At 41.8% G+C, this 22269-nt stretch overlaps 1 protein-coding gene across 1 annotated transcript; it reads right to left on the minus strand.

Annotated features, from left to right (window-relative positions):
• Positions 1-20902: 20902 nt before the first annotated feature.
• Positions 20903-21952, minus strand: MOS (MOS proto-oncogene, serine/threonine kinase). Its single transcript, XM_034759445.1, has one exon. The coding sequence runs from the start codon at positions 21950-21952 to the stop codon at positions 20903-20905; it is 1050 nt and encodes a 349-aa protein (XP_034615336.1).
• Positions 21953-22269: the final 317 nt, after the last annotated feature.

Consider the following 22269-nt stretch of genomic DNA (forward strand, 5'->3'; position numbering starts at 1 on the left):
CTCCCGTACACTCCCCCCCCCCCACCTCTCCTCCTCCTCGAATTTAGGACGCACTGCCTCCCAGCTGTGGTTCCTCAACACCCTACTGTCAGTCACTGGCTGTCAGGGGTGATGGAACAGTTTTTATAGTAGGGTTGCTGAGAGCCATTGAACCAAACTATAAACCCTGTATACAATGGAAGCCACTTCAAGCCAGGGGGTGCAGCAGCACCCTTAGTTCCAGCATCTATCTAGCTGGGTTTGGAGGAAGCTGAACCTTACTTAAGCCTCCTTATATTTCTGAAGTTTTAGAAGATTTTGCTGTGCAGAAAACAAAACAACTGTTAAAAGAAAAATAAAACAAATGAAACTATGACAGGCAACCATCTCTGGGCACCTCATTGTCACTCTACGTGGCTCTGCAGCTGCAGTGCTCTCGGATCCCTGTTGGTTCTTATAAGAATTTACTGTCAGGCCAGAACACTAAAAAAATCCCACTCCCTCCTTGCCCCAATCCACTCTCTTTGTGGGGTCCATTTATTAAGTCTCTTATGGTATTTCAAGTTAGCCCATAGTGCCTCAATTCCAGCCTTTATTCCCCTTGAATCAGGGTTCCCACTGTCCTTTGTCTGGGCCTGTGTGATTCTTCGGGTAGGTTTCCCCTACTTGAATCAGTAGAGTGGGACAGGTTATGGACTTTTTTGTTCCCTGGCACTTCCATGGAAAAAAAAAGTTTTGTTTTGGATCAAACCAAAAATAAAATTTTTAGAAAATCAAAAAAAGGGAACAATTTTTTTTAAATGAGGTCACATAACTTAGACCAGTGGTTAGGGCATCTATGGGGGAGGCCTAGGTTCAATTTCTTTGTCAGGATTACTGGCTTAGTGGATAGGGGAGAAGCAGTATATCTGATATCTTGATTTTAGTGAGGGTTTGACACAATCCCACATGACGTTCTCATAAGCAAACAAGGGAAATGCGGTCTAGATGAATTTACTATACGATGAATGCACAAGTGGTTGGAAGACCACAGTCAAAGAGTAGTCATCAATGGTTTGTTGTCAAACTAGGAGAGCATATTTAATGGGGTCCTGCAGGGGTCAGTATTGGGTCTGGTATCATTCAGTAGCTTCATTAATGACTTGGATAATGGAGTAGAGGGTATGCTTATAAAATTTGCAAATGACACCAAGATGGGAGGGTTTGCAAGCACTTTGGAGGACAGGACTAGAATTCAAAAGGACCTTAAATTGGAGAAATAGTCTGAAATCAACAAGATGAAATTCAATAAAACAAGTCCAAAGAACTTCGCTTAGGAAGAGAAAAAAATCAAATGCTTAACTACAGCATAGGGAATAACTGGAGAGGTGGTAGTATTGCTGAAAAGGGTCTGGGGGTTATAGTGGATCATAAATTGAATACAAGTCAACAATATGATGCAGTTGCAAAAAAAAAAAAAAAAAAAAAAAAAAAAAAAAAGCTAATATTCCCGGGTGTATTAACAGAAGTGTCTTACATATAACACAAGAGGTAATTGTCCTTCTCTACTCAGCACTGGGGAGGCCTCAGCTGGAATACTGCAGCCATTTGTGGGCACCCCCCTTTAGAAAAGATGTGGAAAAACTGGAGTCCAGAGGAGACTAACAAAAATGATAAAAGGTTTAGAAACTTGACCTATGAGGAAAGGTTAAAAAAAAAAACTGGGCATGTTTAGTCTTGAGAAAAGATAACTGAGGGGGGAACCTGGTAATAGTCTTCAACTATATTAAGGGACCTTATAAAGAAGAATTTGATCAACTGTTCTCCTTGTCCACTGTAGGTAGGACAAGAAGTAATGGGCTTAATCTGCAGCAAGGGAGATTTAGGTTAGATATGAGAAAAAACAACTTTCTAAGGATAGAGAAGCACTGGAATAGGTTTCCACAGGAGGTTGTGGAATCCCCATCAGTGGAGGTTTTTAAGAACAGGTTGGAGAAACGCTTGTCAGAGCCATCTAGGTTTATCCCATCCCACCTCAGCACAGGCAGCTGGACTTGATGACTTCTTGATGTCCCTTCTATCCCTACATTTGTATGATTCTACGAATTCCCCCCTCTACGTGATGTGGAAGAGAGATTTGAACTTGGGTGTCCCAAAACTAGGAGTGGCCTAGCCACTGAGCTAATCTGATGGGGGTCTTTTTCCAATCTCCCCCGTGCACTTGTTTCACTTTGTGTACACAGTCATGGCTCTAAGGATTAGAACTAGAGTCTCCCACATCGACAGGGCCAGACATTCTTACTCTTTCCATGGTCCACATGACTAGTCCTTGACATTCTAAATGACTATGAATTGTAGTGAATAGGCATGTGAGCCAGAGAAAGAAAGAAAGAACCTAGCTATCCAGGTTCACAGTGCATTATCTGGGTTCATAAAGATACAACATTTTCACTCCACCTGCCATGGCCACATCAGGATTTGAGCCCATGACCTCCTGCATTAGGAGCAAGAAGCCATACCCTTATGCCACTAGTAGCAAAACTTTAGATAAGCTTATTTTTTGAGTAAATAGAAGTTGGCTGCTGGTCTCATAGAATCATAGAATATCAGGGTTGGAAGGGACCTCAGGAGGTCATCTAGTCCAACCCCCTGCTCAAAGCAGGACCAATTCCCAACTAAATCATCCCAGCCAGGGCTTTGTCAATCCTGACCTTAAAAACCTCTAAGGAAAGAGATTCCACCACCTCCCTAGGTAACCCATTCCAGTGCTTCACCACCCTTCTAGTGAAAAAGTTTTTCCTAATATCCAACCTAAAGCTCCCCATTACTCCTTGCTCTGTCATCTGGTACCATTGAGAACAGTCTAGATCCATCCTCTTTGGAACCCCCTTTCAGGTAGCTGAAAGCAGCTATCAAATCCCCCCTCATTCTTCTCTTCTGCAGACTAAACAATTCCAGTTCCCTCAGCCTCTCCTCATAAGTCATGTGCTCCAGCCCCCTAATCATTTTTGTTGCCCTCTGCTGGACTCTTTCCAATTTTTCCACATCCTTCTTGTAGTGTGGGGCCCAAAACTGGACACTGTACTCCAGATGAGGCCTCATCAATGTCAAATAGAGGGGAACAATCATGTTCCTTGATCTGCTGGCAATGCCCTACTTATACAGCCCAGAATGCCGTTAGCCTTCTTGGCAACAAGGGTACACTGTTGACTCATATCCAGCTTCTCGTCCACTGTAACCCCTAGGTCCTTTTCTGCAGAACGGCTTCCTAGCCATTTGGTCCCTAGTCTGTAACAGTGCATGGGATTCTTCCATCCTCAGTGCAGGACTCTGCACTTGTCCTCGAACCTCATGAGGTTTCTTTTGGCCCAATCCTCTAATTTATCTAGGTCCCTCTGTATCCTGTCCCTACCCTCCAGCGTATCTACCACTCCTCCCAGTTTAGTGTCATCTGCAAACTTGCTGAGAGTGCAGTCCACGCCATCCTCCAGATCATTAAGACAAGTAAAATGCTTAAGAGTTCTATGGAATGCCCATTCTTAAAGTTACCCAAGTTTCTATTTAACAGGGTACAAGATAGAATAACCAGGACAGTTTGCAGTTCTCCAGTAATTTCTTTTTGCCATATACCTATCTGCTCAGTACACGTAAGTAAGCAGTATTTTAAAAATAAGGCCTTAGTATATGAGAGATGAATAATAGATTAGTATGCCACCAGCAATACCTGGATACTGCATTTTTCAGTCTGGATGTTTGTCTCATCACCATGTTGCTGAGACAATTATCAGAGGATTTTGTATCACGTTTCTTATTTTCATAATATTATAACCCTAATAAACATGCCACAAAAATATTTTTTCTGATCAGCAATTTTAGGGATACCAATACTCAATATTTATGTATTTTATGGTATTCCTAGAGCTTTCAAACAGGACTTTTTTCTGGAGTCTTCAGTTCTGACTCATTTAAAAATGAGTCTCCCCTCTTCCCAGACAAAAGCAAAAGAAAAAAAATACACAAATCCAGTCTTACAAAAATCCCATTACTCCTTATTTTAGTCTGTCCACTTTTTCCTAGTAAACCCACATGTTTTCTTTTATAAAAAAATTTAAAAAGGGAGGTAAGGAATACTCATGTTCCACTATAACCTTTCACTAGTTGTGACTGTTCTAAGGCTCTCCTCAGAGACCACCCAGAGTGTACTTCATTTCTTCATTGACCTCCTTTCTGAAAACTTCCAGCAGGCATATTTCCTGTTCAAAAGGAGTCCCTTGTGTGCTCACATGAAGAACTGCTTTAAATATATTCCCGTTAAAAGATTCTGACTATGAGAAGAATTCTCTAGTTTTGTTCTTAAAGGCAAATATGCATACTAGACCATGTAAGGATACAACGCTTGAGTCACCTTTTCAGATGGAAGTAGAACTTTGAGTTACTATAAATAAATAAAAGGACTTTAAGAGTTACAGTTTCACCAACTGTCACTGGTCAGGGCAACTGCATCCCTCCACCCCCCACCCCTCAGGTTTCCAGACCCTCAGCTGTCACCTCTCTTGGTGAGACCCCCCCACCCCATCTCTCCCTATCCTGATCAGGATTTACTGAGTTGCACAGTACCCTGCCTACACTGCTACTCCCATCAAGCCAGTCTTCCTTAACTGGCCAGCCTCTGCATTTTACTGTCCTCCCAGAGGCTATAAATGACATAATTGCCCAGTTATAAGCTGCCACACAATTCTTTCTAAGCAAGCACATCTATTCTAAAGGTGAAAGCTTTAGAGAGAAAACATTTAAAGCAATAAAAACCTACACACATACTAATAAGCTTACTAGAGATCACCCTCCTCAACCCAGAGGTCCAGAAGGGGCTCTGGTAGGCGTCAGTTCTTCAACCCCCACCAAGGGTTTTTCTGCAGTTATGAATTCATAACAGATTTATCTCAGAAAAAAACACGCCCCTGAATTTTTTGCATAACTGGAAGTGGGAATCTGCATTCACCTCTACTAGAGATGCCACTAGTCAAGCATCTCTTGACCCTGTTTATCCCCAAAGTCCATTCTTATCTGGCCCTTCCTGATCAATACAGTCCTCCAAAGTTCATAACACTTCCCAGGGCTCACACTAATACGTAAACTTTGCATTTAATACAATGGACTCCAAAGATACTTAATTCAATAAGGTTTTTCAAGGATATTGCAGGAAATTGCCATATCTGTCACACTAATGTCTTCTATTAATTGGATGGGCTACTTCGAGCGGTATCTGAAATTCAGGTATGGGACACCACACTCTTACGATCCACATAAGTATAGCTTACTAATTAATTATTTCTGGCTGTTCTGATTACACTGCTCTACAGCCAAAATGCTTCTGAAATAAATGTAGTCAAACTTTACTAATTCTGGGTCATTGAGAATGAAAATGATGCTTAAAATTGTTGATTGGCTCTAGTTTTCAAGATACGCTGTTGGGTCAGTATATACGACCCTTGACTTGGGAATGGCAGAGGATAAGTGAGTTATAAAGGGAAGGGATCTCAATTTAAACCAGAAATGACTAAAATACATCTTTGACTGGATCTATGAATAAATCTATGACTGGGTTTGGACAGTACTTGCTTTTTAGGCAAAACAATGAATGATGCATTCTGAAGCTGGTATTGCGTCATACATGATATGAATTGCATCATGTTATTCCTAGAAGTCATGGATGATGCAATCATAACGAAGCTTACATCACTCTGCTGAACAAATTGCCCTATATCAGCTCTAGAAATCATACAGTGTCGTGCTCTCTTATTTGTCAGTGTTTGATTTTGCAAAGGGACACATTTCTGTTTAGTCAAAGTGAGCAGAGATGCCGCGTACTTGTGTGAAGAGTGCAGATAACTTCTGCTATGTTTGTGGTGAAGTGACTTTTGCATCACAAAAGCGCAGTATAACCACTATGGTTAAGAAAGCCTATCACCTTTATTTTGGCTGCAAAATTGGAGATCAGGACAAGAGGTGGGCCCCACGCATATGCTGCAACACTTGTGCAACAAATCTTGGCCAGTGGTTGAACAGGAGAAGGAAATCTATGCCTTTTGCAGTGCCAATGATTTGGAGAGAGCCAACAGATCATACCAGCAATTGTTACTTCTGCATGGTGCCTCCAGTTGGGAAAGGTGTGTCAAAGAAGAAAAAGTGGACTGTGCATTATCCAAACATTCCATCAGCTATACGCCCAGTACCCCACGGAGAAGGACTGCCGGTTCCTGATGCACCAGAATCATTCTCACTTGAGATAGACGAGGAAGAGGAAGAGGATGAAACTTCTGGTCCTGAACCATCAATGTCACAGGACCCCCATTTCTCCTATCCTCCTCCTCTGAACCACACCTCATAACACCCGGTGAACTGAATGACCTTGTCAGGGATTTGGAACTACCCAAGAGTAAGGCAGAGCTGTTGGGCTCCAGACTACAGCAGTGGAATCTCCTGGCAGGTGATGTTAGGATTTCCATATTCCGTGACCATCAAAAGGATCTTGTCCCATTCTTCTTCATGGAAGGTGATCTTGTAGCCTGCAACAACATCGATGGTGTGATGGCAGCCCTCAACATCGTTCACGATCCAGATGAGTGGAGACTGTTCATTGATTCATCGAAGACGAGTCTTAAAGCTGTTTTACTGCATAATGGCAATGTTTTGCCATCAATTCCAGTTGGTCATGCAGTCCATATGAAGGAAACCTATGACAACATGAAACAACTTTTGAGGTGCATAAACTATGACCAACATCAGTGGCAGCTTTGTGGCGATTTGAAGGTTGTTTCTCTCTTGCTCGGTCTGCAGACTGGATACACAAAGTGCTGCTGTTTTCTGTGCGAATGGGATAGTCGTGCAAGAGATTCCCACTACATCAAGAAAGATTGGCCACTCCGACAGTCATTGGAGCCTGGGAGGAAAAGTATTCAGCATCCACCACTTGTTGAATCAAGGAAGATTTTGTTACCACCCTTACACATCAAGCTGGGTCTGATGAAGAACTTTGTCAAGGCCATTGACAAAACACAAGCAGCTTTCAAGTACCTCCGTGGAAAATTTCCCAGGTTAAGTGAAGCTAAGATAAAGGAAGGTGTCTTTGTTGGTCCTCAGATTCGTGAACTTCTTCGAGATGATGCATTTGACCATGCACTGCGTGGCAAGGAAAAGACGGCATGGAAAGCCTTCCAGTTAGTGGCAATACATTTTCTCGGAAATAACAAGGCAGACAACTACAGGTTGTTGGTGGAAAACCTCCTCAAGGCATACAAAAGCCTTGGTTGCAACATGTCACTAAAGATACATTTTTTGCACTCTCATCTAGATTTTTTTCCACCGAACTGCGGAGCAGTGAGCGACGAGCACGGCAAGCGATTTCACCAGGACATTGCAACAATGGAGAAACGCTATCAGGGCAAATGGAGCCCATCAATGCTTGCAGACTATTGCTGGACAGTGACAAGAGATGCTCCATTTAATGAATACAAGAGACAAGCCAAGAAGCGCTGAGTAGACACTGAATAGGACCAAACTATGTACATAATAGTTTTTTGCCTTTTGTTTCATAATCAATTTTATTTATATAACCCTTTTGCTGATTTTTAAAGTGTTACATAAACAGGACAGGTGAAATATTATCATGTAAAGCAACCATAAACACATGAAAAGATCTAGGTTTACGATTTATGATTAAACCTCTACTATCTACACAATATACATAGACATAAAATGTCAAAACTTAAATATCTTAGAAACAGTAGCCAATCAGTTGTTTTAATTGTCATTTGAATTCAGCACATCAAAATACATAATAAATAGCACATTTTATCTCTGAAGCAGACGACTTCTCAAATTGTAGACCAGTGATTATCCATTAATATTTTGTTTCTACTACATGCATCATTATATTGCTTGTAGGTCTCACGATTAATAAGGTGCATTCTTTACATTAATTGGAAATTTGTAATTGACCACATGAAAGAGTTAAAGTGTGAGATTTGCAGAAGTGCTCAGTTTTGACCTAACTTCTCCCAATGCTGATTATGGTAAAAAACTTAGATCCCATATGTAGGCCCTGATCCTGCCAAGACTCACAAGAGTCTAATTTTACTACTGTAAGTAGTCTAGTTGAAGTCAGTGGTGGTAAATTTAAGTATGTTTGCACATCTTGGCAGGAGCAGAACTTCATGCATACTGCCTCACTAGCACACAAGATCAAGGAAAAATAATTTATTGTTCTTAAGCAACAGTAGATTCTTTACAAGGTTTTCTAGTTATGGTATTTATATCCACGAGAACCCCCTGAAAATTGTATATTGCTTTAACATGACATGAAAAAGCAGAAGCTTAGTCCATTAATTCCAGCTGATCTTGGTTACACCACCAATGCAGATGCCAATTTTCACACTTCCATGTGAATACACCACTTGGTACATTTTCCCCAAAACAAAGTTGATTGATACATTCACAGCAACTGTTAGCTCCAATTGTATCCGCTGCACTTCTGCCTCACAGAAGGAACACAGGCAGGTGCATCCCCTACAGTAGTGAGCTGCACAGTATCAAAGTGAAATCCACATGTGGTGCAGTGAGTCTGTAACACATGCAACTGTAACTTAATGATCGGATGCCCCCAATGGAACTATAGCACATGATGATTTTTCCTTTGTCACTATGTACTAACAAAGCCAGTTTGTTGGTTTTATCTTAGACTGCAAGCTTTTTGGGGCATGAAAGGTATTATCTACAGAAGGCATCATGTAAATCATAGCACTTTACCAATAAAACGTTTTAAACTATTTTAAAAGATTGTGTTTCTCTTAGAGGAAGAGAGAAATTTAGGTTTAAAGTGTTTGTCTAAGCTTCAGATGACAAGATCCATTAGCACAGAAGAGCATTCACAGCAGTGACTGGGGAATGGAAGAGAAAAATATGCAGTATTAGATCTAGAATTAGGGATTCATAATGGAATACAGAGCCTTCCACCATTCTGCCCAGATTAGTAGTGACTAAAGGCTATTACTGTCTGATGGCAGTTAGATGACCTGCCTGAAGCAAGTCTGTGATCTCAGTCCAATCCCCAGTAGAAAGGAGTCCAAGGAACCCGGCTAGTTGGAAGGTTTGCATAAGGACCCGACTCTTTCCTATGGAAATGTACCTACCCCACCCACATAACAGAAATTCCAATTTGAAAATTGTGTTTAAGAACCATTCTGAAAATATACTTCCAGTAGGAGAGTGTTGCTGGCTTGTACCACCCTATATGACCTGGACAATTTTTTTTTTTAAATGCTGCTTGTACTTGCAGCAGTTAAACATTTTACTTTTTCAAAGTTCAGTACAAGCATTACATATTCAAACCTAAATAATAGGTTTTACAAAAAAAGTTTTGGCCTGTCTAAGAGTTTTAATCCTTGTTAATAGGACTGGTTTTATTTAGTAAATTAAGAAAACCCTTTAATTTCTCACTTCATTCACTTTATTTGCAGAAATGACATAACCAGGTGTGTTCTCTCAGGGACTGGTTCTTGGATGTATACCATTTAACATTGTTATCAATGACCTGGAAGACAATAAAATTCATCACTGAAAGTTTGTTGAGGACACAAAAATTAAGGAAGTGATAAATAATGAAGAAGAGAGGCCACTGATATAGACCGATCCAGATCACTTGGTACATTGGACGCGCACAATATACATTTCAATAGGGTTAAATGTAAATATATACATCTAGGAACAAAGACTGTAGGCCATACTCACAGGATGGGAAACTATATCCTTGGAAGAAGTGACTTTGAAAAGGATTTGGGGGTTGTGGTGGATAATCAGTCTGAACATGACCTCCCAGTGCAACGCAGGGGCCAAAAAGGCTAACACAATCTTGGATCCATAAACAGGAGAATCTCAAGTAACAGTAGCAAGATAATTTTACTTCTGTATTTGGCACTGGTGTGACCACTGCTGGAAGCCTTTGTTCAGCTCTGATGTCTACAATTCTCAAGGATGTTGATAAATTGGAGAGGGTTCAGAGAAGAGCCACAAAAATGACTAAAGGATTAGAAGACATGCTCCTTGAGTCTAACAAAGAGAAGGTTTTGGGGTAACAATTACAGTCTTATAAATATCTGCACAGGAAACAAAGATTTGATAATGGACTCTTCAATCTAGCAGAGAAAGGTTTAACACAACCCAATGGCTGAAAGTTGAAGCTAGACAAATTCAGACTGGCAATAAGGTGTAAATTTTTTAACAATGAAGATAATTAACCATTGGAAGAATTTACTAAGGGTTGCGGTGGTTTAAAAATTGCCAGTGATGGAAAATCCAAGATTATATATATTTTTTAAAGATATGCTTTAGGAGTAATTTTGGGAAAGTTCTATGGCCTGTGTTATACAGCAGATCAGACTAGATCTGGCCTTGGAATCTATTAGTTTTATTACCTTATATTGGTTACATACTTCAGTGAAATGCCAGCAGACAGCTGTCAGCTGAATCTCTCTGCAGTGACACATTCAACACCACAAACTTTTTTTTTTTTTTTAAAATTTTTTTTTTTAAAAACATTCGTTTTCACTGTGGTTTAAACTGAACCACTGGAGGAAACATGCAAGGACAAGAAATTAAACTATATTTTATTACATGTTTTGCTACCAAAATCAGATACTGTAAGAAAGCAGTTCTCACTTTATCCCCTCCATTTTTAAACTCATCTTTTCAATTGAAGTTTTCCATGTTTGTCTCTGAAGGTGTTTGTTGCATAAGTTTTTGAATTAAGCAGGAGGGAAAAAACAACTCTAAAGTAAATACGTAAGATTATATAATATTTCTCACATCCCTTAGTCCCCTACTCAGGAAAATAGCTTCTTAATAAACAGCTGAACATATAAATTTCCAACTTATGTACTTCATTCTTCATGGCCCTAGCACTTGTGCAATAGAACAGTCTGTTAAGTTATGAAATATGCTGTTAGCACCACATGTACTGCACCAGTGGCTCTCAGCCTTTCCATACTATTGTACCCCTTTCAAGAGTCTGATTTGTCTTGCATACCCCCAAACTTCACCTCACTTAAAAACTACTTGCTTATAAAAAATCAGACAAAAATACAAGTGTCACAGCACACTATTACTGAAAAATTGCTTACTCTCTCATTTTTACCATACAATTATAAAATAAATCAACCGGAATATAAATATTGTACTTACATTTCAGTGTACCGTATACAGAGCAGTATAAACAAATCATTGTCTGTATGAAATTTTAGTTTGTACGCCTCTACCCCGATATAACGCTGTCCTCAGGAGCCAAAAAGCCTTACCGCGTTATAGGTGAAACCGCGTTATATTGAACTTGCTTTGATCCACTGGCGCAGTCCCGCTCCCCCCCGGAGCACTGCTTTGCCGCATTATATCCGAATTCGTGTTATATCGGGTCGCATTATATCGGGGTAAAGGTGTACTGACTTTGCTAGTGCTTTTTACGTAGCCTGTTGTAAAATTAGGCAAATATCTAGATGAGTTGATGTACCCCCGGAAGACCTCTACGTACCCCGAGGGGTACAGGTATCTCTGGTTGAGAACCACTGCACAAACAAGTGCAGCCATTTAACTCCTTAGCAGAACATTTGGTCCATTTTGCTCCTTGTCAGGCTGGGCTGCTTAACAACTCAGGAATGTATTTTGGGAAATTTAGGATCTGAAGTTGCTTTCCCAGTCAAAATACTCCATGTCTTAGATGGAGCACTGGGTGAGGAGCCAGTAGACTTTTTATTCCCACTTCTTGCCTGAACTGACAAACTAACCAACCCCAATTTCACCATGAGGTGGGATAACAGAAGCACAGAGGTGTTGAGATGTGTCCAAGATTACATAGGATATTTGTGGCAGAAATGGCTGAAATAATTTGCCTTTTAACATTTTATAAATAAAATAGTCATTGTTCCCCCACCCTAGTCCCATTATACTTCTAGATATAATGGAAGAGTTAAAATTAGAAACCAGAACCATGATCCTGCATACATTTTTGTACAAGCTTAACTTCAAACATGCAAGTAGTCCAACTGAACTCTCAAATGATATGGAACTCTACAGAATAAAAACATGGTGCCTATCCCAAAGAATTGATGCCTAAACTTTGTTTGTAAACATAAAAGAGTAGCAATAGCTACAGAAGAACAAGTCAAAGTAATACAAAGTGACAAAATTCACTGTATTCAGTATTGTTGTAGCCCTGTCAGCCTCAGGTTATTAGAGAGACAAGGTGGGTGAGGTAATATCTTTTATTGGACCAATTTCTGTTGGTAAGAGAGACAAGCTATTACTATGTGATGGCAGTTAGGTGACTTACCAAAAGCAAGTCAGTGATCTCAGTCCAATCCCCAATTGAAAGAGCATCTCTCACCAATAGAAGTTGGTCCAATAAAAAAAAAATTACTTTACTCACCTTGTCTCTCAAATTCACTCTAGACACTCTATTTCCAATTTGATCTCTTCTTCCATTCACTCTCATTCCCCTTTGTCACTGCAGTTCAAGATAACCCATGGAGTAGCCATCTTTTCCTTCTGGTCACTTGGCTGACCAAGTTAACTGCTGAAATCTGGAATATTTACAAGGTCTAAAGGGCTGATTCAAAAAGGAAAATCAGAGTTGTTTTTTAGACTGAGAAGAGTTTTCATTTTGATCCAAAACACTTCCAGAGCACTCCTGATTGGTTTGGTCACATACACTTGGATCTCATCTTCCACGTACAAGGGTTGTTGAGGCTTCAACTTGACAGCACCAGGATTAAATAAAATCTGTTTCTTAATTACATCATGACTTTCTTTCTAAAAAGTTTCAATGGAAAATTTTCTATTAATCCAGCATTCTGCTTAGTCTTTCTATGCTAGAGCAGCTCTGCTTTGCAGATCTTTACACTAAATTGTTAGTTACCTGATCAGAAAATTTCTACAACACACACTCATATTGACCATTTTCTCCAGATATGGAGATATTCATCAACATTAGGGATATATTACAGCTAAAGATACACGAGATTGTCCAATTACAGGACAAAATTGGAAACCAGTTCCATAGAGAGTCTATGAAGTGGTATTAAGATTTTGCCCCCCGTGGAATCCAGGGTGACCAAACAAGTGTATAACGTCTGTTGTAATTAAGACATCTGACTAACTTTAATTGCTGTTAGCATGCCAGAATTAAGTGAAAGGCTATTGTTATATCCCCAATTTATGGTTAATTATGTATTGATAATTTGGGGGCATGGCTTGGGAAGTAGATTATCAGAACAAAAGTGTTTTAAAGAATCTGCTATCCACTTGAATGGATATAGCAAGATGTGGACAAAGGAGATAGAGCCCCACAGAGACAAAGGGTATTTGGTAAAGTAGGGAGGGAGTGGACAGTTTCCAAAAATGAAAAGAATCTAACAAAACTTTTAGCTGTTTATGTTCAAACAACGTAAGTCTCAAACACAGCCCACTGAAACATGTATCCTGCCAGAGGATATCAGAGACAAAGTTGCAGTTGCATCACTTTGTGGTCATGGTACAGTTGTTCACACCAACATAGAGATGGCAATAGTGGGAAATCCCCTTAAATAATCACAAGTCAAACTGCTATAAACCACCCCTGAAGTTTCTACAAAAGCTAGTAAAGGCCTTTTAAGTGACCACTGGCAGCCCCCTCAGGAAATGAGAAGTTGGATTGAGTCACCATATGGCCTCACCACTCTCAAATTGAGAATACCACCATTCTCCCTGTTGACCAAGCCCATAATTCCAGGGTCATCTCAGACTCCTTTCCCCATGCATCCATACTGTGTCTGAATCTTGTCACTTCATTCATAAGATTTCTAATATCTGTCAGATCCATCTTTCTTTCTGTTCAGGCAGCCACAGCGTTTGTCCAGCCCCCTCATCATCTTGCCACACTGACTTGGAATAAGATTTTTTTGAGAGAAAAATGCTGCTTACAGTTTGAAAGGTTTTTGTTTTTCAAACTTGATACCTATATACCCTGGACACTTCATTCTGTTTAGACAAGTCTTTTTAAAAAAAACTAGTAAACATTTGTACGGTGCCTACTGCAAGGGAGCCCCACTCCTGATACAAACTATCAGAAGCTACTGTAATACAAGTTGAGATCCATTAGTCTTATGGTGTTCTTCTGCATTCAGAATACTAGGTAACAGAGTCCCGTAGCACCTTTAAGACTAACAGATGTATTGGAGCAACAGGACTCTGTTGCTTTTTACAGATCCAGACTAACACGGCTACCCCTCTAATACAGATCACTGGGTGTCACGGTCTTAAAATTTGATGTCTGCAGACCATTAGTCCCATATGTGGATAGTTTGGTGGGGATTATATTCTAAATTAGGTTTTACATTAAATGCACTCTGGTCAGCACGTTTCCAAGACAGCCAATTGACTCAATATGGTAAACCCATGTTAAAATTCATAAGACAATCCCAATTTATAAGACATAAGTTGTACAGTATTATAGGGCAAGCTACAGTGATCATGGTACATTGTTTTTTCTTCATGCTTCTTGTTTCCTTCAAAAAGTGCTTTATGGAGGTTGTGTGTGGCAATTTACAATCTAATATTTACCTTTAGGATTTTCTAGACTTCAGTATGCTTTTCAAAGCCCTCCTTAATAAAAAAAAAATCATTTAAAAGATTTAGGAGTACCTTTTAAATATGTTCATTCTGTGACCAACAAACTATAGACGTTTTCATATTAAAGAATAGAATTTCCACCTCAAAATTCAGAATTACCCCTTTCCAAGACTTCATGAGACATGATGTCATTTTCTGACTTGTGATCAGGGCCGGTTCCAGGGTTTTGGCCACACCAAGCAGCCAAACAAACAAACAAACGCCGCGATCGCGATCTGCGGCGGCAATTCGGCGGGAGGGCCTTCGTTCCGAGCAGGAGTGAGGGACCATCCACTGAATTGCCACTGAACAACTGGACGTGCCGCCCCTCTCCGAAGTGGCTGCCCCAAGCACCAGCTTGGTACGCTGGTGCCCGGAGCCGGCCCTGCTTGTGATACATTAATCCTTTAAGGAATGGAGAAAAAACAAAATTGGACTGAACCACCACTTTCCCCCTTCCATCTTCCAAAAATGAGACAAAGGAAAGAGCTGAAAAAGCTCAAACTATAGCAGTCTAGTCTTCATAGTTCTAAATAAGAGTTACATTCTGGACAATTAGTGCTGTAATCATCAGTTACAGTGACAACAATCAAGGCTCCATTATGCTAGGCACTCCACAGACATAGTTAAAGACAGTCTCTGCCCCAGAGAGCTTACAGCATAGGTTATGAAAAGACAACAGATGGATAACATGATCACTGTGGCTTTTGCGAATAGGGGCTACTAACAGGGAGTTTCACAAAGGAGTTTGGGAAGGGAGCGGGAAGGGGGCGAGGGTCCCTTGCTGGTTCTGTTATCCCTTTATTCCCCTTAAAACCTATAAACCAACTACATTCAAAACTTCTTGCTTAAACAACCCTTTCAGTGGACAGGGGGCTGCAGACAGGGGAGTTTGAGAGGGAGTTTGACAGAGGGAGGCTTACGATGGTTAGGAAGACCTGCAACACCTGTGCCAGCACTGCTTCTGTCTCCTCCACCTGCGCCTGTAGCCAGACAGAGCGCCTGAGCATGGATGCTTCTACCCAGATCCTGGTGTGTTTTTTTGCAGAGACTGTAACTTGCAATTTCCACATACTGATATCCAGGCTGGGGGGACCATCCAATGTGAAAGGTGCCTGCTGGTGGAATCTCTCAGGCAGCAGGTGGGAGAGCTACAGTTGAGGAGCATCCAAATCCATGAGCAATTCCTGGACAGTGTCCATGTGGAGACAGCTGAGGTAGCTGTCCCAGTACACAGGACTGCTGATACACCACTGGTGGTGGAGGAGATGGCTCAGGGTGGACACTGGCAGCTGGTTACTTCTGGCAGCAGTCAGTGCTCCACCCCTGCTCTGAACCCTCCCGCTGTGGTAATAGGTAACTTATGCTCTTCTTGATACAGGAGAGAAAGAATCACCCCCTACAGTAAAGGAGGAGAAACCTCGTACCCCTAAGGCTGGGAGGTCTGCTGCCACCACTGCGAATAGGAAACGTAGGGTAGTGGTGGTCGGAGACTCTCTGTGGAGGGGGACGGAGGTGCCCATCTGTCGCCCTGACATTTCATCTCTGGAGGTATGCTGCCTACTGGGGGCCCGTATCCGAAATGTTAGGGAGACATTGTCAGAGGGCTGGATAATCCTTGACTACTACCCCATGCTACTCATCCATGTGGGCACAAATAATACTGCGCGGTGTGACACTGAGCAGATCAAGAGTGACTACAGCGGTCTGGGAGTACGGGTGAAGGAGTTTGGAGTGCAGGAGGTATTCTCTTCGATTCTTCCTGTCAAAGGTAGGGGCCTGGGCAGAGACAGATGCATCATGGAGGTGAATGCCTGGCTGCGAAGATGGTGTCGTCAGGGACAGGCGAGCAAAGCCCACAGGTAAGTGGGGAACATGGAGACCTGGGAGATGGGTTGGAAACCAGAGGGAGCGTGAGCTATAATGGCAGAGAGAAAGGAGGGTCAGGGCAAAACTGGGAGGCAAGGTAGAACCAGTATCTTAGATGCCTACATACAAATGCGAGAAGTATGGGTAATAAGCAGGAAGAACTGGAAGTGCTAATAAATAAATACAACTATGACATTGTTGGCATCACTGAAACTTGGTGGGATAATACACATGATTGGAATGTTGGTGTGGATGGGTACAGCTTGCTCAGGAAGGATAGACAGGGGAAAAAGGGAGGAGGTGTTGCCTTATATATTAAAAATGTACACACTTGGACTGAGGTGGAGATGGACATAGGAGACGGAAGTGTTGAGAGTCTCTGGGTTAGGCTAAAAGGGGTAAAAAACAAGGGTGATGTCATGCTAGGAGTCTACTACAGGCCCCCTAACCAGGTGGTGAGGCTTTTTTTAAACAACTAACAAAATCATCCAAAGCCCAAGATTTGGTAGTGATGGGGGACTTCAACTATCCAAATATATGTTGGGAAAATAACACAGCGGGACACAGACTATCCAACAAATTCTTGGACTGCATTGCAGACAACTTTTTATTTCAGAAGGTTGAAAAAGCTACTGGGGGGAAGCTGTTTTAGACTTGATTTTAACAAATAGGGAGGGAGGAACTCATTGAGAATTTGAAAGTAGAAGGCAGCTTGGGTGAAAGTGATCATGAAATCATAGAGTTTGAAATTCTAAGGAAGGGTAGAAGGGAGTACAGCAAAATAGAGACAATGGATTTCAGGAAGGCGGATTTTGGTAAGCTCAGAGAGCTGATAGGTAAGGTCCCATGGGAATCAAGACTGAGGGGAAAAACGACTGAGGAGAGTTGGCAGTTTTTCAAAGGAACACTCTTAAGGGCCTAAAAGCAAGCTATTCCGCTGGTTAGGAAAGATAGAAAATGTGGCAAAAGACCACCTTGGCTTAACCACGAGATCTTGCATGATCTCAAAAATAAAAAGGAGTCATAAAAAATGGAAACTAGGACAGATTACAAAGGATGAATATAGACAAAACAACACAGGAATGCAGGGGCAAAATTAGAAAGGCAAAGGCACAAAATGAGCTCAAATTAGCTACAGGAATAAAGGAACACAAGACGACTTTTTATCAATACATTAGAAGCAAGAGGAAGACCAAAGACAGGGTAGGCCCATTGGTCAGTGAAGAGGGAAAAACAGTAATAGGAAACTTGGAAATGGCAGAGATGCTTAATGACTTCTTTGTTTTGATCTTCACCGAGAAGTCTGAAGGAATGCCTAACCTAGTGAATGCTAATGGGAAGGGAGTAGGTTTAGCAGATAAAATAAAAAAAGAACAAATTAAAAATCACTTAGAACAGTTAGATGCCTGCAAGTCACCAGGGCCTGATGAAATGCATCCTAGAATACTCAAGGAGCTAATAGAGGAGGTATCTTAGCCTCTAGCTATTATCTTTGGAAAATCATGGGAGACGGGAGAGATTCAGAAGACTGGAAAAGGGCAAATATAGTGCCCATCTATAAAAAGGGAAATAAGAACAACCCAGGAAACTACAGACCAGTTAGTTTAACTTCCAGGGCCGTCTCCAGGCACCAGCTTCTCAAGCAGGTGCTTGGGGCGGCCGCTCCGGAGAGGGGCAGCAGGTCCAGGTATTCGGCGGACGGTCCCTCACTCCGCCTGGGAGTGAAGGACCTCCCGCTGAATTGCCACAGCAGATCGCGATCGCAGCTTTTTTTGGGGGGGGGGAAGGGGGTTTGGCTGCTTGGGGCGGCCAAAACCCTGGAGCCGGCCCTGTTAACTTCTGTGACAGGAAAGATAATGGAGCAAGTAATTAAGGAAATCATCTGCAAACACTTGGAAGGTAGTAAGGTGATAGGGAATAGCCAGCATGGATTTGTAAAAAACAAATTGTGTCAAACCAATCTGATAGCTTTCTTTGATAGGACAATGAGCCTTGTGGATAAGGGAGAAGCTGTGGATGTGGTATACCTAGACTTTAGTAAGGCATTTGATACGGTCTCACAGGATATTCTTATTGATAAACTAGGCAAATACAATTTAGATGGGGCTACTATAAGGTGGGTGCATAACTGGCTGGATAATCATACTCAGAGAGTTGTTATTAATGGTTCCCAATCCTGCTGGAAAGGCATAACGAGTGGGGTTCCGCAGGGGTCTGTTTTGGGACCGGCTCTGTTCAATATCTTCATTAATGACTTAGATATTGGCATAGAAAGTACACTTATTAAGTTTGCGGATGATACCAAACTGGGAGGGATTGCAACTGTTTTGGAAGACAGGATCATAATTCAAAGTGATCTGGACAAATTGGAGAAGTGGTCTGAGTTAAACAGGATGACGTTTAACAAAGACAAATGCAAAGTGCTCTACTTAGGAAGGAACAATCAGTTTCACACATACAGAATGGGAAGACACTGTCTAGGAAGGAGTACGGCAGAAAGGGAACGAGGGGTTATAGTTGACCACAAGCTAAATATGAGTCAGTTTGATGCTGTTGCAAAAAAAAAAAAGCAAACATGATTCTGGGATGTATTAACAGGTGTGTTGTGAGCAAGACACGAGAAGTCATTCTTCCGCTCTACTCTGCGCTGGTTAGGCCTCAACTGGAGTATTGTGTCCAGTTGTGGGTGCCACATTTCAGGAAAGATGTGGACAATTGGAGAAAGTCCAGAGAAGAGCAACAAGAACGATTAAAGGTCTAGAGAACATGACCTATGAAGGAAGGCTGAAAGAATTGGGTTTGTTTAGTTTGGAAAAGAGAAGACAGAGGGGACATGATAGCAGTTTTCAGGTATCTAAAAGGGTGTCATAAGGAGGAGGGAGAAAACTTGTTCACCTTAGCCTCTAAGGATAGAACAAGAAGCAATGGGCTTAAACTGCAGCAAGGGAGGTCTAGGTTGGACATTAGGAAAAAGTTCCTAACTGTCAGGGTGGTTAAACACTGGAATAAACTGCCTAAGGAGGTTGTGGAATCTCCATCTCTGGAGATATTTAAGAGTAGGTTAGATAAATGTCTATCAGGGATGGTCTAGACAGTATTTGGTCCTGCCATGAGGGCAGGGGACTGGACTCTGACCTCTCAAGGTCCTTTCCAGTCCTAGAATCTATGAAGGGGAGAGAACAGTAAAGCAAGCAAACAAGTGTGATGATCTAGTGGTAGTAGTTTCTCAATTAGAATATCACTAAAAATGTTAATGTTGTTAGGGCATCTTTTCCCCAGCTGTTTTAAATGTCTTCCTTGGTGACAAAACGACCTCAACTATTTAAAAGTTGAGAGTCAGGCCCCCCAAGTCATGAGTTTGGCTTTTAAAATGTTGGGTTCTTTTTATTTCCTTTCAGTTTTTTGAGCCTTTAGGGCTTACCATTTCCAAGCTCTTTCTGCAGCATGGTGACTAGAAACGAACTATTTTTTAATATGTGAAAGCTGTGATTCTCTGATGACTCCAGGGGTTGGTGCTTTAAGTAAACCATCAAATACAGATAGATTCACCATAACCATTGGCAACACTGCATTTTTTTCTTAACCCAATACACCTGCTAATACAGCATTTGTAGAGCCCATTTCTTATCTTGGCAACCTTAGATTGATGAAAAAGCCACCTTATTTCATTGGGAAATTGCTAAACGGGCACACAAGCTACACAATATCTTTAGTCCTAACCCATTTCACATAAAATGAAACTACATTTGAGGAAGTGGTGGAAGAAAGATTTCAATTATACTCAATATTTCATTGTTCTCTGTACATCTGTTCATAGGATGTATGATCAATATCTGTTTGAGGAAATTGGGAATGAAAAGGAAGGCCATTAAACAGGAAGTTTCTTTGAGGCAATTTAAAATGCTACCTCAATCTCACATTTTGGAAATAGTTAGCCAGATTATTACACGACTCGCATCACTCTAGTTTGAGGCATTTAAAAAAATGCCCCTTTAAAAAAAAAAAGAAAAAAAAAGACAACAAGGAGGACTTAACACACCCTTATACTTCACCCCTCAAAAAAACAGTTTGAAACAGACTAGAAGCCCAGATTCATTCTCTAGTTTCTCCTGAGTAAGGCAGGACAGAGCCCAGTCCCAGGACAGCAGACTTATTTCGGATAGTCTTACCTCCATTCTTTTCTTCAACACTGACCAAGCTGGGTTTAATCACTTTATTTATAGAAATCTCACAACATAGTTTTTTTTTTTAAACCCTTTGGAAGAAACAAGGGTCAGATCCAGAACACACTAATGCAGCCACACACAAAGAAAGAAGAAGGAGAAGGAGAAAAGTCAGCAATAAAAGGGAAAAAAAGAAAGACACTGCAGAACCTACTGCATTGCTACAGTCTATCCTGCAGGGAGTGGAGGCTTTGAAGAAGCAGTTGTGCGCTGGGACGCTCCTCTGCATCAGATCTCCAGCAGCTGCAAATGACAGTCTCAAGTCTTTGGCCCGAGGCTGACTCGGAGAAGACTGCAGCAGCCAGAGACGGACGTAAGTTATAGGCCACCACAGCATAGAGCACATATTGGCGCTCACCCAAATAAGGCTGCTCTCGGGTAACCATTTGCCATAAGGTGATAGCAAAAGAGTAGATGTCTGCTTTGGGTGTGACCTGCTCCCCTTTCAGGAGCTCAGGGGCACGGTGGGTATATGTGCCCCCCTGCTGGTAAAGCTGGGGACCTGGAGACACACGATCCTCCAGCTTTTGGGAGCACCCGAAGTCTCCAATCTTACACACACCGTGCTCAGTGATGAACACATTAGCAGGCTTCAGGTCCAGGTGCACAATGCACTGTGAGTGGAGGAAAGCTAAGCCAGTCACAATGTCAGAGCAATAACCCAGGGACTCCGCTATGCTTAGAGGTTCTCTGCCACAGCCACCCCCATCATCCTCTCCCTTTCCCTGCAGGCAGCCAGTGCCATAGATGACATGGTGCAGGGTAGTGCAGCCCACATATTCCATTATTATGGTGCCCAGGCTGTCTTGGCTGGCAGGGGCACATGTGCTGGCAGCTACAACACGTACCACATTGTCATGGTGTAGGCGGGCCACATTCAGCTCAGCCCAGAAACTTTGCCGTGATGCCAGCCGGTTCTTGCTGCACTTCTTCACCTGTTTCACAGCCACTGTCTCCCCATGGTAGGTGGCCTTGTAGACAGACCCAAAGCCCCCAGAGCCCAGGGGCTGTAGTAGGCACAATTGTTCCCAGTCTATAGAGCACCAGGCCAGGCGTGGAGGCAGCCGACGAGCCCTCGGTGAAGGAGTTCCCCCCAAGAAGAGTTTTCCACCTTTTCCAGGGAGTACTAAGGGGCTACTGCAGGGCCGCAAGTCCACAGAGGGGGAAAACTCCAGGGGTAGGAGATGATTAAGAGGGATAGGGGATGGCATAGTGAGTTGGGAATAAGAACAGGGGCTGCGTTAACAATAACAAACAAAGAAGGGCTGAGAATCTCCTAAAAAAAGAGGAGCTGAGCAGTTTTTTTTCCCCAGAGCCTCTTTTATGCTCTCTCTGTCTCTCCAAATGAGCTGCATCTGTCACCAGGTAGCTAAACCCCAATCAGTTTCAGCTGCAAACATTTTTCTCCAACACTGAAAACAAATTGCACTCAGGAAAACAAATCAAGGCTTTTAAAGAAAGCTCCTTGATACAAATGAGGTTTAGGCTAAAATATGTTAACTCACATTATGGGATACTTGCCTTTTGT

Source organism: Trachemys scripta, chromosome 2, assembly GCF_013100865.1.
Source record: "Trachemys scripta elegans isolate TJP31775 chromosome 2, CAS_Tse_1.0, whole genome shotgun sequence".
NCBI lineage: Eukaryota > Metazoa > Chordata > Testudines > Emydidae > Trachemys > Trachemys scripta.

Bases quoted from the DNA above. Each gene is read 5' to 3' on its own strand.
- MOS (XM_034759445.1), bottom strand. From the start codon at position 21,952: ATGCCATCCCCTATCCCTCTTAATCATCTCCTACCCCTGGAGTTTTCC.